The sequence below is a fragment of the Molothrus ater genome, chromosome 3 (genome assembly GCF_012460135.2).
Source record: "Molothrus ater isolate BHLD 08-10-18 breed brown headed cowbird chromosome 3, BPBGC_Mater_1.1, whole genome shotgun sequence".
Classification (NCBI taxonomy): domain Eukaryota; kingdom Metazoa; phylum Chordata; class Aves; order Passeriformes; family Icteridae; genus Molothrus; species Molothrus ater.
Window position 1 is genome coordinate 4137413 of NC_050480.2, and position 20370 is coordinate 4157782.

Here is a 20370-nt window from a genome sequence, read left to right on the forward strand (position 1 = left end):
CAAAACAAACTCATCTATTTAATACCCAAGGAATCATCTTAATTATCTCTTGAAACAGTTAAGTAAAATCAAACAACCTTCAACCTTCCTAAGTTAAAAGGGTCTTGGAGGAGCAGTGTAAATCTCACTGAAATGGAATTTTAAGAGAAAAAAAAGGTGCTTGAGGAAATATCCAGAGCCTGAGAAAATCTGACCCTTTTTTTTTTTTTTTTTTTTACACTAAAGTACTTTATAGATACAGTGTTCTGAACCCAGGAGAAAATTCTGGCAGGAGTAAACGTATTCCCAAAAGAAATTAATGTTTCAGTTAAGGATTAGAAAATTCTGTTTAATTCTTTCCCTTAAGCTTCTTTATTCATTTCTATACGGGTGCCTTCAACCCAGCTAAGACTGTCATTTTTAAGTACATTTTAAAACTTTTGTTTCTCTTCCCAGCTTGAAGAGCTGGAGAATGAAATTAGCCAAGAGAAACAAAGTCTTCAGAACAGTCAAAACCAGAGTAAAGATTTGCTGAAAGAAAAAGCCCAGCTTGAAAAGACACTTGAAGCCCTTCGAGAGAACTCCGAGCGACAAGTGAGTAGCACAACCAAAAGTTTTACTGCTGCTTTGTGCTCTGCTGGTCTCCTTTTGGAGGATTTTACAGACAGAAAGGGATTGTAAATGCAGTGCATTTGCCAAAAGGAGGACTCCTGCAGGAAAACAGCTTTGCTGGGAGCTGCAGGCAGTGAGAGACATGACTCATTTCTGGCTGGGGCTTTCCTGGTGGGTGCAGAGCTTTGTAACACTCCCACGGCTTCGTGGGCATCTGCTGGAGCTGCTTGGAGGGTGTAGCTCAGCCAGGAGAGAAAATTGGGAGCTTTGGAGGGAGGCCAGACTCCTCCCAGAGGAGGAGAGCAGGTCCCAGGAGCTGGCAGTGCTTGGAGTAATGGTGGAGTATTATTGATGGGAATTCCAGCAGCCTCAGGTCCAGCTCCATCTCCATCATTCTGCCCTGCCCTGGGAGGGGTTCCTGCTCTGAGCACCTGGATTGATTTGTGGCTGCCAAAAACCTGACATCTGAATCTCTGTGAAAGATGTGCCTGATGGACACTGGCACCTCCTGAGGTGTCTGCAGAGCAGCCACCAGGAAAAAGAGTTCTGGAATGCCCAGATTTAGGAATTGAGTCCTTCAGAATTAGAACTGTGTGATGGTGTTCACAGGGGTCTGAGGATGAGGGAAGAGACAAGAGTGTTGACTCCATGTTTCAGAAGGCTTGATTTAGTATTTTATGATATTTTATATTAAAACTATACTAAAAGAATAGAAGAAAGGATTTCAGCAGAAGGCTGGCTAAGAATAGAAAAAGAAAGAATGATAACAAAGGTTTGTGTCTGACTGAGACAGTCCAGACAGCTGGACTGTGATTGGCCATTAATTAGAAACAACCACATGAGACCAATCACCGATGCACCTGTTGCATTCCACAGCAGCAGATAACCATTGCTTACAGTTTGTTCCTGAGGCCTCTCAGCTTCTCAGGATGAAAAATCCTAAAGAAAAGATTTTTCAAAAAATATCGTAACTACAGAACTGCTGTTAGCTTTTATAAATTCTGTTTCTACCTCCTGATGACATGGCCATTTAGTTTAGTTTCTGGGCTCTGGAAGCTCCTGGAATTCCCAGATTTAGGAATTGAGTCCTTCAGAATTAGAACTGCCAGTAGCTTTTATAAATTCTATTTATATCTCCTAATGACATGGTCATGTGGCTTAATATAAAGTACAGCACTCTGAAATGCAGAATATTATACTTTCAAAAATGCTGAATATTTTTAAAGGCCATTAATCAGTAAATGGAATTCCAGAAGGAAGAAAAGAGGGAGGTGGAAAAAAAAAGCTTGGCATGGAAGGTTTACTTTCATTTAAAGATACACATCTTGTTTTAGGACTGATATTTCAGTGGGACTATTTCTGCTTAAAAATAATTTCCTTAGGGGCTGATGGGTCAACAGCAACTTCCATATTTCTTCCAAAAGTCTGTGCTGACACTTACTGGAGTTGACTGTAGGAGTTATTTGGATGAGATCAGATTGATTTGATCTCATCCAAAATCCTGGGGGCGTTTGTCAGGATTTTTTGTAGAATTGGGATTCCAGAAGCAGAATTCATGGGCAGTAATTCAGTGCCATGGCAGGTGCTCCAGAGCTGTGTTTGTAGGCACCTGTTAAGGAGTTTCTGGTGAATATTCCAGAGCAGTTTGTCACTGCTGGGAGCAGAGCAGTGGATCTGTAATTAATAGTTCTATTCAGATTTCACTATGGAAGAACAGCCTGTAATTTTCTCAGTCTGTTTTTCATTGCAAGCAGCACTTTTGCTTTTCTCCCAAACAATTTATTGTTGAAACATCCCTTACACTGGGTTATTAGTGTACATTTAAATATTGATCCAAACAGTTTTGCTGGATTTTGCTGTCTGGTGTTACATGCCCAAAGAATTCCAAATGATTTGGAGCAACCTAAAAAGTCAATACTGAAAATTAAGGTGTAGGTTCTGCCTTTATCCTTGATCTGGTAGATCTGGGAAATGTTTCCTAGGAAAATAATTCCAGTATGATTTACTTTCTCTGGAGCTGGTTTGGAACAGAATATCCAAAGATTCTTTTTAACTTAAAAATCAGTGTAACTTTGTGTGTTTCTTCTCAAATTGTTGAATGTGATCAGGGTTCCCTCATCTCCACCCATCACCTCTCCTTTTTCCAAGGGAAATAAAGAGAATTTTGTGGCTCCCACACCTCCCTCCATCTCAGGTGTGGCTCAGTACTTGCTGCAGTCCTGTTCTTTGTGGACACACAGCTCTGGAAATCACAGAGTGTGAGAAAAAATAATTTAACACGGGTAAACACAAATAAAAGTTAAATTTGCTAGGAAGTAGGTAAAGCTTTCTTTTGATTTGTGCTTTATTAGTTTTGGGTTTATGTTCATCTATTAATATTCAAGAGGAAGAGATTTGAAGATTTACTTTGTTGTCAAACTTGAAATAATGTTTGTGATTCTTCACATAAAAAATAGCAGAGGAAGAGATTTTCTTTACCTTAAAATAAAAGGTGAATATGATATGATGAGTATCTTTTAGTTTATATAGGAAAGCAATTCCTTGTTGGCAAGTTGTTTATCACTTTACCGTTTTTCTGCCCAAATTAGATTAAACTCTTAGAACAAGAAAATGAACACTTGAATCAAACTGTGGCTTCTCTAAGGCAGCGCTCACAAATCAGTGCTGAGGCAAGAATGAAAGAAATTGAGAAGGAAAATAAAATCCTCCACGAGTCTATCAAAGAAACCAGCAGTAAGTTAAACAAAATGGAATTTGAAAAAAAACAAGTCAGGAAAGAACTGGAACACTACAAAGAGAAAGGGGAGAGAGCAGAAGAATTAGAGAACGAGCTGCATCGTCTGGAGAAGGAAAATGAGTTATTACAGAAGAAAATCACCAACCTAAAAATCACTTGTGAGAAGATTGAGGCCTTAGAACAAGAGAACTCTGACCTGGAGACAGAGAACAGAAAGCTGAAAAAAACCTTGGATAGCCTGAAAAACCTCACTTTTCAATTGGAATCCTTAGAAAAGGAGAATTCCCAACTGGACGAAGAAAATTTAGAGTTACGGAGGACAATCGAATCCTTGAAGTGTACAAGCATTAAAGTGGCACAGTTACAGTTAGAAAATAAGGAGCTGGAGAGTGAAAAGGAGCAGCTCAAAAAAAGCCTTGAACTGATGAAAGCCTCTTTTAAAAAGACTGAACGCTTGGAAGTCAGTTACCAAGGCCTGGACACGGAAAACCAAAGGCTACAGAAAGCCCTGGAAAACAGCAATAAGAAAATTCAGCAATTAGAGAGCGAATTACAAGATTTAGAGACTGAAAATCAAACCCTGCAAAAGAACTTGGAAGAGTTAAAAATCTCCAGTAAGCGCCTGGAGCAGTTGGAAAAGGAGAATAAGTTGTTAGAACAAGAGAGTTCTCAACTGGAAAAGGATAAGAAACAGCTGGAAAAGGAAAATAAAAGGCTTCGACAGCAAGCAGAAATTAAAGATAGTACCTTAGAAGAAAATAATGTCAAAATCAGTAATCTGGAAAGGGAAAATAAATCTCTGTTTAAAGAAATAGTTGTGTATAAGGAGTCCTGTCTGCGCCTGAAAGAGCTGGAAAAGGAGAACAAGGAACTGGTGAAAAGAGCTACCATTGATAAGAAAACCCTGGTCACTTTGAGAGAGGTACACACAGAGCAGTTTCCATTCCCATCATAACTGTGTATAATGTACAGAAATTATATCTGGGGGTCTGATTTGGGGGTTTTATTCTGCATTAATCTGTGTACTATTCACACCTTTGTGCGTTAGATAATCAAAATTTCTATAATCAGTCATGGAAAGGAAGAATATCATATTGCTGCAATGTTTCCCCTTCACTGGCATGTTCCAGACCAAATTTAAAGGGAAATTCTAAAGGAAGTTTTAAAGGGAAAGGAGGAGAGCACAGGGAAATCATATTCTAGTTGCTGTCTGATACAGCTGAAAGCTGGCAGCTGGAAGGAGACTTAAAGCTGAATTATTCCAGTCATGTAGGGATAAAGCACCCTTCTCTCAGCACTCTAGAACTGAGACTACATTATTTTATTTTGCTGAAATTTTTATTATTTATTTTATTTTTATTTTGCTGTAAATACTGACTGTAGTTTTTTCTGTGCAAGGACTTGGTGAATGAGAAATTGAAGACTCAACAGATGAACAATGATCTGGAAAAACTGGCCCACGAGCTTGAGAAAATTGGCTTGAACAAGGAGCGTCTCCTGCACGATGAGCAGAGCAGTGATGACAGGTGAGAATGACAAAAAGGACAAATTAGGATCTTTTTTTATTCTTAAAGTGATTTGGCAGACTGGTTCTGTGCATACTCTTTAACATTTTTAAGGCACACTCATAGACCCAAAAAGGAACTTGATATTTTTGGAAATTAATTAGTTGGTGTGCTTTCACATTCAGCTGACTGTGACAGTGAGTTGCCACTTTTTGTTGCTAAGAGACTCATTGATGTCAGGAGATACAGTTAATTATAATTAAAGTGTTTTATGCTCTAGTCAGCAGCAGCAACAGCAGCAGTAAAAGATAATTAGCTCAAAGTAGGTTTTTTTCCCTTTTTGTCTGCCTGTCTGACACAAATGGTTTTTTGTAACATTGTGATTACCTTAAACTGTCTCACTCTTTCCTTGCAACCATTTCCTTCTAATTCTTCCATCCTGAAGGAGAAGCTGCATTCCCACTGTGCCTGGCTGGGAAGTACCCAGTGCTTGAGTGTCTCCAGAATTTGGTGGTGGCTCCATCACTCCTCCACACCTGCACTGGAAAGCAGCTGCTGCCCTGACATCTGTCTCATCTGTCTCCTCTGCTGCATTTTCCTTCTCTGCTTTATCCTGCAGGGATTTAGGGAAAATTGGTGACAGAACAGAGCAGACAGTGTGGGCTTCCAGCCAAGCTTTGCTGTGCAGTTTTACCAGTGCAGTTCTGCTCTCATGATCTGTTATTACAGCTGATTGTCCTGAGCATGGAGATTGATCTGGGGCCTTCTGTGTGCAAAGGAGCCCAAATAGCACCTGGGGTGTGAATCCAGCTTCCCTTTCCCAGTGCTCTGTCACAGGGTTACCCCCTCGTGGTTTCTGCTGGTGGCTTTCACCTGCCTTCCTCAGCTCCCACATGAGTTCAGGACAAGTTCTCAGAACTTGAACTGGTTGGATTTGTTCTGACTTAAGCATTTCTGTGTCACATACAGCACTTGATAAGCATTTGGTCTGTCCTTAGGTAAATCTACCCAATAAAAAACACCAGGTCTTGACCTGAGGTGAAACTTAAACTTAGCTGAAGCCCAAATGGAGCAACATTTAATCAAGTTCTAGGTTAGAAGTGGTTGGGCTCTGCTGCTGGCTTGAGCTTCTTCTCAAGCTCCATGTGGAGCTGGAGGGTCATGAAAGGACAATGTTTGTTTTCAAAGTGAGAGCTAGGATTGGTTTGAAATTTTGCTCTGCCCATAAATATCCTGCTTTTCCATATTCTCAACTTCTTCATCCCAAAGATACCTGGATTGCTTTCCTTACATAACAATACAGAGGTGAGTCATTGCCAGCTCTTCCATCAGGGCTGTGAAAAGCTGGCTTCATTATGGATGCAATCACTTCTCAGTGTAGTTTTTCATCTGCCTCTGTCAGTCTGGTAATGGAAATTAAAAATGTACCATTTTCCTCCTCCTGATGGGAAAGAGCTGCTTGTACTTTTTAAGGAATAAATGATCTTTGGTAGCACCTCAGAGTCTTTCTATTGAGGTCTAAACTGGCCAGGTTTTGTGAGTTAACTTGGAAGTGTTTTCCATTTTCTCTTGCCTGCTGTCCTTGGACAAACAGATTTATGGATTTGACTCTGAATCCAAAATAACCCAACCTGCAGTCATATTTAAAAATGTGTACCATCTTTCATTGTTCAAAGTGTCAGTGGGTATTGCATCTCTGCTGTTACTATTTTTCCTCCTTTGTTTTCTATAGAACTGTGCCATTTTTCAGTAGCAGGAATTACTTGTAGCCAAATCCGTGCTTCAGCCCAAGAAGGTGAAATACTGTATATTCCACTAGTCACAGGCTGCCTATATTCCATAAATCCTTGGGAATTAGTTGTCAGATCTGGAATTCTCAGATTCCCCTCCTGCTGCATGATGCTGCTGGACAGCTTTCTGCTTATTAATTCTCTTCCCATTGGTCTTCTGCTCCAGTTCCTGACTGGATCTGATGCCATTGTCCATTCAGGAGTCTGCTGCACTTTACTCCCTTCACTAAACTGATGGATCCTTCAGCAGCCAGGATTAGAAAGGGGGAATATCAGTGTTGGGTTTATTTTTTCCAGCTGTGGGGAGGAGTGGGGTGTTCTCCAGATTCTGAGCCACACACAGGGACTGAACTGCTTAGGAGTGATTAATGAGCGTGGGTTTTGGTATTTCCCATAAAGGATGTGCAGTTCTAAATCAATCCAGTTTAATCTGACCCCTTCTCTCTCCAGCTGACATTCTGGGGGGTTTTAGGTGCCCTACAATATTGTGAATGGGGTTAAAAATGGAAGCTTTGCACATCAAGGGTGGCAGCAGTTCTTAAAATACCAGCAGCTGGGCTGAGTGAGCAATTTGCACATTGATGCACCAAACAAGTGTGCACCTGCACAGGGCTGTGCTCCATCTCCTTCCCTGGCCTCCCCTTTGGAGCTGCAGGAAATGGGAACTGATGAAAATCTTGCTCTCCAAATACTTCACATCCTAATTGAGTTCAGGTCCCCGCTGGATTGGCTGGAGCGGAGCCAGGAGGAGTGCAGGCACCACTCTCTAATGGTGCAGAGAGACCCAGCGCCCCCCTGGTGTGCCTCACTGGGGCTTTTTCTGGGTCTCACACCTTTTAAAAGAAAGGAGGAGTCAAAAATGGTTTTGACAACTATCTTCTGGTTATTTTTGACATAGAACTTGCTGTGGATGCTGAGGTGTCTTCATACTTTTGACCACAGCGCTCAGGGATTTTGGAATGTAGCTTTGAGTCTTTTCTAGACCATTTTAGAATGTAAATACCTCCAATAATTATTTAAAACACAGACTCTTTTTTTGTTGTTGGCCAGTAGGTACAAGCTTTTGGAGTCCAAATTAGAATCAACTCTCAAGAAGTCCCTGGAAATAAAAGAAGAAAAAATTGCTGCTTTGGAGGCTCGTTTGGAAGAATCAACAAATCTAAACCAGCAGCTGCGTCAGGAGCTGAAAACAGTAAGGAAAAGGGCATTTTTCTGTAATATTAAATGAGCTGGTGTTATTCCTACACTTTTTGGGTAAGACAGCAAAAAATGGGCATCATTCAGGTCATAGAAAGCAGGACAAAGGTGTGAATGCTTTTAAAGACTGTGTTGAAATCACATGAGAAGTTGTTGAGCTTATTCACTGGCCATGAAAATGTCAGCTGGATAAATAACCTGGAGTTGATTTGATTTGGGATGTCATTTCCAGTTACATTTTCTGGCCTGCCTTGAGCAGCCTGAGTAGACTGGTTAAAAAAAGAAATTAAATCACCTTGGTTGTAGAATTTTTGTATAAAAGTTGGGGGGTACAGTTAAAAACACTGAAATAAAATACAAAATAGAGGTCTGCTGTTTGTTTGGGTTAGACTGTCCATATCCATAAATAATTTGTACATCATCTCCCCCCCCCCAAACATGTACAAAAACCAAATTTACAAATGCAGTAACAGCACTTCCTGTTCTTTGAGAAGGATCATGGTCAGGTAATAAAGTAATAAATTTGGATGTACAAAATGGAAAATTGTAAACCTAACCGAAGCTGTCCTAAATAATTCCAGGTGAAGAAGAACTATGAAGCTCTCAAGCAGAGACAAGAAGAGGAAAGGATGGTTCAGAACTCTCCTCCAAGAAGTGGAGAAGGAAATCAGTCTGTCAATAAGTGGGAGAAAGAAAATCAGGAGACTACTAGAGAATTGCTGAAAGTTAAAGATAGATTAATCGAGGTGGAAAGGAATGTAAGATGTGTTTTAAATATGGTTCTGATGGTAATCATTTGTGGTAAGCTGTTCCAGTAATGCAAATGAGAGTGCTGTGAAGACACTTTAATTTATCACCTTGTTTCCATCCCAAGCAGAATCTCAATTAAATGCAGTGTGTGTAGCAGCTGGATTCTGCTCTGTGGGATGCCATAAAGCACTTGACAGGCATTTTAAAAGGAAATGTGAAAACCTGAATTTGCCCTTTGGCATGCACAGCTCTCTCTCCAATCTCTGTTATATAATCCCTATTTACACCAGTGCTGGAGGTTCCTCTCCTGTTCCTCCATAGGTGCAACATCTGTTCCCTGTTTTTCCAGCGATAAATCCCCCAAAGTGCCTTTGTTCTGCAGTTTTATCCCACCCTGTAAATCTCTGCATGGTCCTGCTGCTCTCTGTGTTCTGGAGAACGCTTCTGTTGTACCTTGGGGGGTTCCTGGAGCAGCTGGGAGCTGGGGTTTTGTGTGGTTTTCACCCCCAGAACGCGACGCTGCAGGCGGAGAAGCAGGCGCTGAAAACGCAGCTCAAGCAGCTCGAGACGCAGAACAACAACCTGCAGGCCCAGATCCTGGCCCTGCAGAGACAGACTGTGTCCCTGCAGGAGCAAAACACAACTCTGCAAACTCAGAATGCCAAGCTGCAGGTAATGCTGCCTTAGTTTGATTTCAAAATAAATGAAAGGTTTTTTTTCCTCAAAGGAAAACTTAAAATGTGTTGTTATGGTTAGCTTTGAAATCACGTTTGGCTTCCTGCAGAGACATGGGAAAGAAGGTGATGTGAGAATAATCTGCACTCTGCAGTCAAAAATTGTTTGTTTGCTGATGAATAACTACATTTTTAGAAATCTGTTTGAATTCTTTGTCCAGTGTAAAATCTTGACTTTATACTTAGAAGTAGAGTAGATTCTCTTACTCAATCTTCCAAGATTCCTTGAGATTTTATTGTATTTATACATATAAATTAGATCAGGGAAGTAGCATGTTCAACCATATTCTGATAAATTTTATGTATTTTTATAAATATCAGAAAAACCCCAAAGTAAGGCCATACCTAAGAGGAAAATAAAGATACTTCAATACAGAAGATTTTAAAAAAAAGTTTTTAAAAATGGAAGGCTACATAAATATGTGAAGACCTGAATTTAGATAATTGCAAGGCAGTAAAAAAGATAATGTGGGACCATGGAAATTATAAAAATGGTTGTCCCCAGAGTCTTGCAGTTCTTCTGGCCAAAATTCAGATGCTGGCCTTATAGTTTAATAGGGTTATTAAATATGTATCTTCTTTCTTTAAACATTAAATATTCTTGTTAATCAATTCAATGCTTTTGGTGATCTAAGAATCAAAACTACCTCATGAGGGGATGAAAACCCCACAAAGCAGCAGGAATAATAAAGAGTGTCAGAAAGGATGGAGGGCTGATGGAAATCAAGATGTCAAGGACTGTTGAAATGGAACACATGATGCTTTTGGTGGATGCCTGGAGTCTCCTCCGGGCAAGCAGAACGTGGTTGTCCCATGACTAAATGTCATTAGTGCCCAGCACTGCAGTCAAACAGGCCATTGGTGCACACCCTGTGCCAGCTCTGGTTGTTAAAACCAGTGGATGTGACATGGAAGTGTCCCATTAAACCAGTTGAGAGGGGATTGCTGGGATTCAGAGCTCTCTGAGGGCTTTGTAGTTCCCTTCATCACCAAACCCCAGGAATATCTGTACAGTTCCTTTTTTGCCTCATGCCCAGCAGCACAGGCCTCTCCTCTGGCAAAACAATTCTCTATGAACTGCAAATCCAAGTGGAAGCTGAAATATGTTCAGGAAAATCAAAGTGATGAACTGTTGGCTAAATCTGAAGTGCAGACTGAGCTGCTTTACCTGGACTGTGCCAAAATTGTTCCTCAGCAGTTAATTCTTCTCTTCCTGCTGATACCCATAAGGAGCAGCCAAGGGAAAGGATGTCTGCAAGAATTCCCAGTCTGTGACTGGGAATTCTGACCTAACCAAGCTCAGCCTTCAGCCTGGGAAGTTTCCCAGCACACCCATGCCATCAGACATGACTTCATTTCCAGTGAAAGATTCAGCTTTCTCATCTGTAACAAAGAACCCTGCAGTTGCAGCAGGAAGGGATTTGTTCCCTGGTAACAGCAGGAACTGGAGTGAGAGATGGAATTTTTTTTTCCTTAATAGATACCCCGAGGGTATTAGAGGGCTCAGTAGTTTGTGGTTTTCATCTCTTGAACAGGAAAGAGAACGAAGCTGGTACAGGTCAAGTGACAAGCACCAGTTCTTTAAGATATCCAAGGATTTCTCCAGAGACACAAGAAGTGAAGTTGTTGGTTGATAGGGGCTTTTAAAAACTGTTTAAGGTTGAAGGCTTTAGTGTATTAATACACATGAATACTGTTCTGGGACAGTGGTTGGAGAACTGGTGCTGTTCCACAAAAGAGCACAGAACAGAACATGGGGAGTTCCTCCCAGGTGCTGTTATTTATCTCCCTCTCTCTGTTAAATGGATGTTCCTGTTGGAACTCTCATTGTGAAGGAATGTGTGGATACCATGAAGATATCATGGTGACAGAATTTTTTAAAAAATAAATCTCCATGCCTGAGTGAAAGTCCATTTTATTTCAGTCATGGCACAGATTTGGCTTTTATCAGGATCACTGGTGATCCATTTCTCTAAGGGATCTCGGTGCTAGGGGAAAACAGCTCTGTCAGCAAGATAACATTTTAACAGATGTTGAAAGGTAAATAATAACTTGATCCATCCCAGTGAATTCAATCACATGCTTCAGTGCTTTCTGCTAAGAAATACTCTTGGAACATTTTGAATTGGAGCTGTCTCCTGGGATGTAAGAAAAGGTTATCTGTGGCATTCACATTCTCTGAAAAAATCCCTTCACCCAGGATTTTTCTCCTGGGAAGCTGAGAAACCTCGGAGAAAAGGAAAACAATTCTTATCTCATTTGCTTCTCCTGTGTTGTGCTCACATGTGGAATGTGTTTGGAGATTGTTTACCCACAGGTGATTGTTCCATTGATTCTGCTGTGAGTTGTTTTCACTCTTTGGCCAATCAGGGCCAAGCTGTGTCAGGACTCTGGAGAAAGTCACAAGTTTTCATTATTATCTTTTTAGCATTCACTAAGTAGCTTTTCTGTATTCTTTAGTATAATATAATATTCTTTAATATAATATAATAATATAATAATAATATTATATATTATAATATTAATATAACATATTAATATTATTAATATTGTGGTGTTATTAGAATAATATACTATAATAATGGAATATAATATTATATAATATCAATATAATATGTTAATATTATTTATATTGTAACATTATTATAATATGATAATATAGTATGATAATAATATATATTATATATATTTATATATATATTTATATATATATTTAAATATATATATATATTTAAATAAATAAATAAATATATATATATATATATATATATATATATATATATATATATATCTCATATGTATCCTTCTGAGAACGTGGAGTCAGACGCATCATTCCTGCCTTCATCAGGGCATTCCCTACCAGTACACCAGTTGCCAGTGGAACAGCCAGAAGGTCGAGAAGGGTTAAACCCGAGAAGTCTTTGGGAGGTGGGGGATGGAATAACTGCGAGCGCTCCCCGTTTGTGGCTGCAGGTTGAGAACTCCACGCTGAACTCGCAGAGCACGTCGCTGATGAACCAGAACGCGCAGCTGCTGATCCAGCAGTCGGCCCTGGAGAACGAGAACGAGGCGGTGCTGAAGGAGCGCGAGGACCTGAAGGGGCTCTACGAGGCGCTGCTCAAGGACCACGAGCGCCTGGAGCAGCTGCACGAGCGCCAGGCCGCCGAGTACGAGTCCCTGATCGCCAAGCACGGCAGCCTCAAGGCTGCCCACAAGAACCTGGAGGTGGAGCACAAGGACTTGGAGGATAGGTGAGTACTCAGGAGAAGCACGCTGCCATTCATAGGAATGGCTCTCTGTAGGGGCATCACTTGTTGGTTTCTCTGGGTGTGCATTGAAGGCACTTGAGGCAGTAATTCATGTTCAGACTCAGGTGTTTATTATTTCTTATCAGTAAAACAAAATTTCTTATCTCACTGCTGTGAGTTCTGCAACTTTTCATTAGAGGGCACAAAGTGGCCAACAGTCTCTTGTTACAAGGCCTTTTAAGACTGAACTATCCAATTAAGAGCTGACACTAGATTATTTTCACTCTTAACCCAATAACTGATCCCACAGAGTGCACAATGCAGACTTTTCTGCCCAATTACAAAATGTCACCCAAACCCATGAAGAAGGAGGAAGAAGAAACCCAGGATGACACCCTGTGCCCTCCATCTTGCTTCCATCCACAACATACTAAAAATCCCAAAACCTCAATTTCTCACCAAGTGATACACCTACTCTACTCTCTATAATCTATTTCACACTTTTGTGGATTCCAGTCTATCTTGAAGTCTGGGAAACTTTCTCCATGAATGAGGGTCAGAGTCAGTGCTCCCCTGGGGGTCAGGGCACCCCAGAGCAGACAGAGAAATATTCCCAGTCCCCTGGGCTTCCACAGTTGTCTGATAAAATTATAGAATGAATAAAATCACTCAATCACTAGATTATTACTTTAACAGAGGCCATTTCATCAAAATCCCTTTTTTTTTGATCATTCCACAAAAGGAATTGTCTTTGCAGGTACCACCAGTTGTATTGTCTTTGCAGGTACAATCAGTTGCTGAAACAGAAAGTGCAGCTGGAAGAGCTGGAGAAGGTTCTCAAGACAGAGCAGGACAAAATGCTGCAGCAAAGTGAGAAACATGAAACTGTGGCAGCAGAATATAAAAAACTTCGGGATGAAAATGAAAGGTAAAGAGAATTCTGGCACCTGAGCACACAGCCTAAACAAGTGGTGTGTTCTTCACATTTCTTTGACACCTGACGCTGCTATTCCAAATATTCATGATCCCACAAAAATAATCATTATATCCTGAGGGGATGTGTGGGACAAAGGGGCATGGCAGGGCCCAGGAGGGACAAAGGGAGCCCAGGAAATGTGTAACCTCCGTGATTGCCAGAGTTTGGGCCATTCCTGTTTTGTGTTGGCTGTTTGTAAGATTCTTTTATTCTGAAAAGTGGCATCTTAAAACAAGTTGTGACATAGAGATGCTGCTTTGTATTTAAATGTACAGAGAACAGTGCTTGGCTCAAAGGCAGAACACATTCCTAGGAAAATCAGGCTGGGATACCTTACAGTATGTGACAGTGAGGAATTTGTGTGTCTATTTTATGGAGTAGTTGGAAATGTCATGCTTCAGAGGGAGTGTGGGTAACAAATTCATTTCCAGCATTCTTTGATAGTGTCTTTGCATCCCAGGCTCACTCACACGTACACTCAGCTCCTGAGGGAGAATGAAGTGCTACAGACTGACCACAAGAATCTGAAAACATTGTTGAACAATTCCAAACTGGAGCAAACACGGTTGGAAGCTGAGTTTTCCAAACTCAAAGAACAGTACCAGCAACTGGATATTACATCAACAAAGCTAAATAACCAGTGTGAGGTATGTGGGAATTCTGCTGCTTGTAATGGCTGGAATCACTGGAATATTTTTATAACTGTATTTATGGGTTCATAAAATCATATGAAGTGCTGGAGTATCAGTCATTTATAGATAATGAAGTGGATCCAAAGACTAATTAATTTGTCTGCTGTACAGGCAATACACAATCTCAGGCTCATATTAGGGAAACTGGTTTAAATTATTTAAGGCATCAAAGAGGCTTTTATCAGTTGATTCATGATTTCATTTTGAGTTTGATTTAAGAACCCCTGTGTAGACCTAAATTTACTTGATAATCTCATTATCTGTGTGTAAAATACACTCACATATAAATGCATGGGCAATTTCCTCTGTTGAAACAGCTGCTCAGCCAACTGAAAGGAAACCTGGAGGAGGAAAACAGACACCTGCTGGATCAAATCCAGACCTTAATGCTGCAGAACAGAACATTACTGGAGCAGAACATGGAAAGCAAGGATCTGTTCCATGTAGAGCAAAGGCAGTACATGTGAGTTGTGAAAACAAGGAAGTCACAGGGATTAGGGCAGTGACACCAATACCTGCATTTTTCTAAAAAAGCTTCTGTTAAATATAGAATTTAAGACACGTGCTACTTCTGAAATGTTTCTCTTTAAAATAAGAATCTCAATGATAAATATAAAACAGATAACTCAAAATATCAACATATTTGTAGTTCTAAAGGATCAGTGCAATTGTGTTCATTACTGATGATGCAAATAAGGAATAAAACTGATATTTATTCCTCATTCTACTACTGGCAAAGTTTAGATTTGTAAACACTGTATTTGTAGATTGATAATCTTCATACTTGAGTCTATATACATTGTAGATTAATTTGTAGATTTGTAATCTAAGTTCTTCTTTAGTGGACTCAAGCACTTTTTCTCTCCTCTTATCTAAATGATAGAGCACTTTATATGAAAAGGAGGAATATGTGAAAAAGGCAAATGGAATTTTATTCCATTTTATATCATGAAGTTAAGCCTAAGGGTGATTGTTTGCTGTATCTCTTGCTTTTTCAATAAGAACCAAGGGTTATGTATGAATTCCTCACAGAAGGTGACAATTGTCAGATAACAGATTCCCTGAGGAATGTGCTGCCCACGCATCCTGTGTACGTTTTTGAAGCATAAATTGTCATTAATTTCTGTTTGCAGTGACAAACTAAACGAATTGAGGCGGCAGAAGGAGAAGCTGGAGGAGAAGATCATGGATCAGTATAAATTTTATGAGCCATCCCCACCAAGAAGGTACTGGTGAACAAACATGATGTAAAATAAACCAGCTCTAAAGCACGGCAGGCCTGTTCCGTTCCCGCTGAAAATGGAGATTCCATTACAATTGTGGGAGCAGAATCACGTCTGCCTTGCATAAAAACCAGTTGGCTCTGCAGGCCTAAGCAATGTGTTGTAAATGCAGTGAATGTGCTGTGGTTTTGATGACAGAAGGGGCAACTGGATCACCCTGAAGATGAGGAAGCTGATCAAGTCCAAGAAGGACGGGAACCGCGAGCGCCTCAAGTCGGCGACGCTGACGCCCACGCGCTCCGAGTCCAGCGAGGGATTCCTGCAGCTGCCCCACCAGGACAGCCAGGACAGCTCCTCCGTGGGCTCCAACTCCCTGGAGGATGGGCAGACCCTGGGCACCAAAAAGAGTAGCAGTGAGTACTGCAAACCGCTTCGTTCCCTGAATAAACCTTGGCTAAATGTTGGAAACGACTGCGTGTTGTGGAGGATTTGTAAAGATCGTTTCTAAGTCTGTAGGAATGAAGCCTGGATTAATTTATTAAGGGCAGAACTTCTTGCAAACTCCCTGAAGTGTTTGAGCAGAGCTAGTTTTGAGCATTTCTGTATCTCAAAATTCAAGTGTTAAAATACACTCACAGTGCCTGGGTAAGATGAAGCAGGCGCTGGTACTGGGTCAGGTGAGCAGGAATTGGGATAGAATGTCAAGTGTCACCACAAGGGCCCTTTTTGTTTCTCCCTCTTGTCCCAGCATGACTCTTTCCCCTTGTCTTGGAAGTGTTTTCCAAGCTGTGGCTGTGCTAACATCCTTGAGTTGCTAAAAACACCTTCTGTCTGAAGGTGTTCCCCCAGCATCTCACAAAACCAACGATGAAATTTGGACATGCGACAGGAAGTGTTACTGTAGAAACACAGCCTGTTAAAAATACAGGAATTGTTACTGATCCTGAAATTGGAGTGAAGTGGTTGAGAGGGAGAATGAGGACCTACAGAAGTGTGATTAGATGGAATATTCCAGATTTGCTGACCTTGAAAGATTTGATAGCCATCCCATTAGGGTGCCCCCATTAGGATCTATAAGGCCAGATTCTGTTTATTATTATTTATTATCTGTGTCTTTTGTTCTTCACTTTTGGCATGAATCATAAACTGCCCAGTTTCTCACAACTTGAGAGGTAGTTACAGCCAAGTTATCAGGATGTAATGGTTCTGCTTAATAGCTATGCACCAAAAGCATTTTGGCTGTGCATGTAAAAGCATCAGAATCCATGTGCATTAACAGTCACTTCCAATGTTTGCACTACTACTTTTAAATTTAATGTATTGGGTTTCAAAAGACAGCAGGTCTGGGGTTAGTGCCAGCTGTGAATTATTACAGCCATTATGATGTGGTTTTTTTTTTTCTTCTGTGCTTCTTGCAGAAGCTTAGTCAAAGTTAAAAACATCCCAAAAAATGCTATTTCAGGAAAAGTTAAAATCAGATCTGTATTTTTTAATAACCGAAGAAAATATAGTTCAAGGGTACATTTTAGCACTTTTGTTACTAACTTGCCCCTTTGGGGAGATCAGCCTTTTTCAGTGTAAGCATCAAACCAGGTACTTTTAAACTTTTTTAAAAAGCAACTGTTGCTTTTACATCCAAACCGTGAGTGGTGTGGAACTGGGGAGTGACTGGAGCTGTCCTGGATGTGTGTCAGGGGGAGCTGGGAGTGTGCACGCTGTGGTTCAGCCCATCTGCATCTGTGTCAGCAATGTCATGTTCTGGAAGGGCTTTTCTGTGACAGTTTTCTTTGCATGATTCTTGGGACCTTGTAGTGTGCAGTTACCCTCCTGGGGAGCCACGGCTGCACTTGCGGTGGCTGAGCCTCAAAAGAGGTTTGAAGCTGTTCAGACCTCATTAATTTTCTACTCCATGGACCTTGCTCATGTTTCCCTTAATCCCAGTGTATTTATCCACAAACTGGAAGGGCTGATCTAATTCCGGATCCTGACCTTCCTCCATTACACATGTCGCCATGGAAACCAGAGTTTTGGAGAGAATTCGGATGCATTTTGTGCCAGCTCAGCTCTGAGGCAGAGATCTGAGACAATTTGTGCCTCACAAAGCAGAGAGAATATCTCAGTGTGACGAGTGCTGGTGATGGTGCACATTTTGCAGTCTTCTTCTTCTGCTCCTAGAGTGACTGTAAGTCCTAAATCCCAGGATTTGGGTCCTTTCTTTTCCATGGGAAGCAGTTTGGCAGTAGCAGCTTCCACTGAAGGAGCTACAGCAGGGAGCAAACAGTGAGTGCAGCCTGTCTGTGCCAGTGCTCAGGTGCTGGCTGAAGGCAGCTCTGGCTCTGAAGAGTTCTGTGCCACCCTGACCTCCAGCAGCTGGCAAGGAGCTGGTTCCAGTGAGGTGAAATGTCCTGAGTGTCCTTGAGGAGGCAGGAGAAGGCAGCTCACCTTCCCTGGCACAAACCAGCAATGTTCTGAGCTGGAGGAATGAGTATCTGACACAGAGATCTCCAGGATCCACAGGGCTCACACACCCCCCATTCCCTGTCAGAGATACTGATTTCAAAAGTGTTTGCTGTGTGTGACATCTGTAGTTTTTCCTCTTTTGTGGGTGGTGATGGAGATTGTGTTTTTCCAACACAGGCCACTTTCTCATGCAAATGTTTCCAGGTGAGCTGTTATCTCCCTGGGAAAGGTGATCTTGGCACAAAAATCAGGTTACCCTGTTCTCAGAGAACACCACCTGAGGTCTCACGGCGTGGCCACAGCCTGTGTCTGATCCCTGTGGGAAGGAGGGGATGTCTGGAGGGCTTTTGCTGTCCCAGCACAGGTTAATCCTGCAGGAAGGGTGTGTGCTCCTGACTGCAGGGTTTCACCTTGGCTTTCCATGCCTCCTTGTTCCCAGGTACTGCCCACAAATTATCATTGATCACCCTCAGGATCAGGTGAGTGCCATGGACCTGACACCTGCTCTGTGCAGGGCTTTTCCTCTGGACTGGGCCATTCTGAGCTTTTCCAGACAAAACCCAAGGCAGGCAGAGGGGATTTTAGTTTTCTGTGGAGAAATACAGATATCCTTTGCTGGCTTCCACTTTAGCCATTTCAGGAAATGAACAAGTTCCCAAGGAGTCAGGGCTGTTAGTAAACTCTCCTCTCTACTAGAACACCAGTAGCAGGTCTGCTGTGTCACAGAGGGAATAAAAGGAGTGTTCTGGGCTCCCAAAACCGAGGCCTTTTGAAGATTTCTGCCTCATAAATTCTTCTGTGCATGAACAAAAACATGTCAGGATTTTAATACAGAATTCCCCAGAGGATCTCAGGCAAGCAGGAGAGTTACAAAATGGAACGTCTCCTGCTCACTTGAGGAATTCTGCAATCATCATCATTCATTCTCAGGTCAGAAAGCAAGAAAGTATTGATGGGATACTGAAAAGAAAAAAGCAGTTGATTTTTGCTGTAGCTCTGCCATCCCAGGATTACTTATTAGAATTACTATTCCAGGACATTTTCTGAGGTGAATTCTGTGCAGATATTACTGACACAGTTTCCCTTCCAAGCATTTTGCCTTTTTGATGCAGGGTTTGCAGGACATCAGTGGTTGCAGGGGAGTTTCCTGGAGGGCACAGTTGCTGAGAGCCATAAATCAGCCCTATTGCAGGGGATCTGTGTTAATGGACAGGAAGGACAGATGACTCAAACAGTCCTTGAGCATCCTCTGGTTACTTTTTCATAAGATTAAGGAGTTTTTAGTGAAGAGGAGTCAGTTATCTTTCATAAAGGATCACAGAGGGATGAGTTATTTTGTCTGTAAAGGCTGACAGAAGTTACAGAGGAAGTTTTTTTTCTCCTGTGTTGCCTTGATGACAAAGAGTAGAGATAGAGCAGAATGACCTCTGTGGTTGGATTGGTTTGGGAACCTGTTCCTGTGGGTGCAGGCATGGGAAGAGCTGATGGAGAGGCAGGAATAGGGAATATTTCCCTGCCAGGGTAGCTCATGTGCACTTGTAAATGGTATCTATGATATATATGCACTGCTCTGTACACAGAACTGCTGTGTGCCAGGCTGGGGGAGCAGGGCACACCTCCCAAAAGGGGCTGCAGAGGCAAAGCAGGCAGAGCAGGGTCTGACAGACCTCTGCACAAACCAGAGCTGCTGCCATCTCTGCAGAAATCACCACTCTGGGGAATTCCATCCCCTGTCCCCTTCTGGATCTTTCCATGGTGGCTCCTGTGCCTGGCATCAGCGCCCAGACTTACCCCAGGCAGGTCAGCAGTTCCTAATGCAGAGTTCCTGACTCCAAGGACAAGATTAACTCGTGACTTCCCCCTCCTCCCTCTTTTAATACTGTTTGTAATTTTAACTCTGTAATTCTCCTGGTAGAATTTAACTCGATTTTCCTTGGGCCCTCCCAAAACGTTACAGCAACACTCACATTTGGATTTTCTTTTGCTGTTTTGGTTTTTTTTTTTCCTTTGGTGTTTTTTTCAGCTAAAATACTTGCACATTTGAAGCAGATTGATTTTAGTATTTTACCAAAATAATGCCCACGAATTATATTGATGAGAAGGCCCTTGCAGGTTTTCTATGAGACAGTAGATGACCAAAGTTATTACTGAGCACAGAATGGAAGAACTGAAGACTGATAATAGACTGTGTCCTCTTAGATTTGCAGGCAAAGCATTACAGAAGTTATTAACCCCCAAAAATAACAATGTGAACATATTTTATCATAGAAATTGTACTTAGAGTTGCTTTCATTTTCAGCTATTTTTGCTTCACATTTTTCTTTATGTTCAAAAAAAATGCTGTTTTTCACAGTAAAAGTTACATAGTGGTCAATTCCTGTAATCACCTGCAAAGAAGTTACATTTATTTTTTCAAGAGCTTCAAACTGTATTACCCTCTGCACTGTAATTTTCAGTGCATTTCTGA

At 41.4% G+C, this 20370-nt stretch overlaps 1 protein-coding gene across 1 annotated transcript in view; it reads left to right on the plus strand.

Moving 5' to 3' along the window:
- The window catches only part of CCDC88A (coiled-coil domain containing 88A), a 63989-nt gene that overhangs the window by 35846 nt on the left and 7773 nt on the right, over positions 1-20370 (plus strand). The window contains 12 exon segments of the mRNA XM_036380879.2: positions 436-573; positions 3180-4250; positions 4727-4854; positions 7677-7815; positions 8402-8578; positions 9081-9242; positions 12278-12555; positions 13337-13480; positions 13989-14175; positions 14538-14683; positions 15354-15446; positions 15642-15856. Coding sequence (XP_036236772.1) covers positions 436-573; positions 3180-4250; positions 4727-4854; positions 7677-7815; positions 8402-8578; positions 9081-9242; positions 12278-12555; positions 13337-13480; positions 13989-14175; positions 14538-14683; positions 15354-15446; positions 15642-15856 — 2878 coding nt within the window.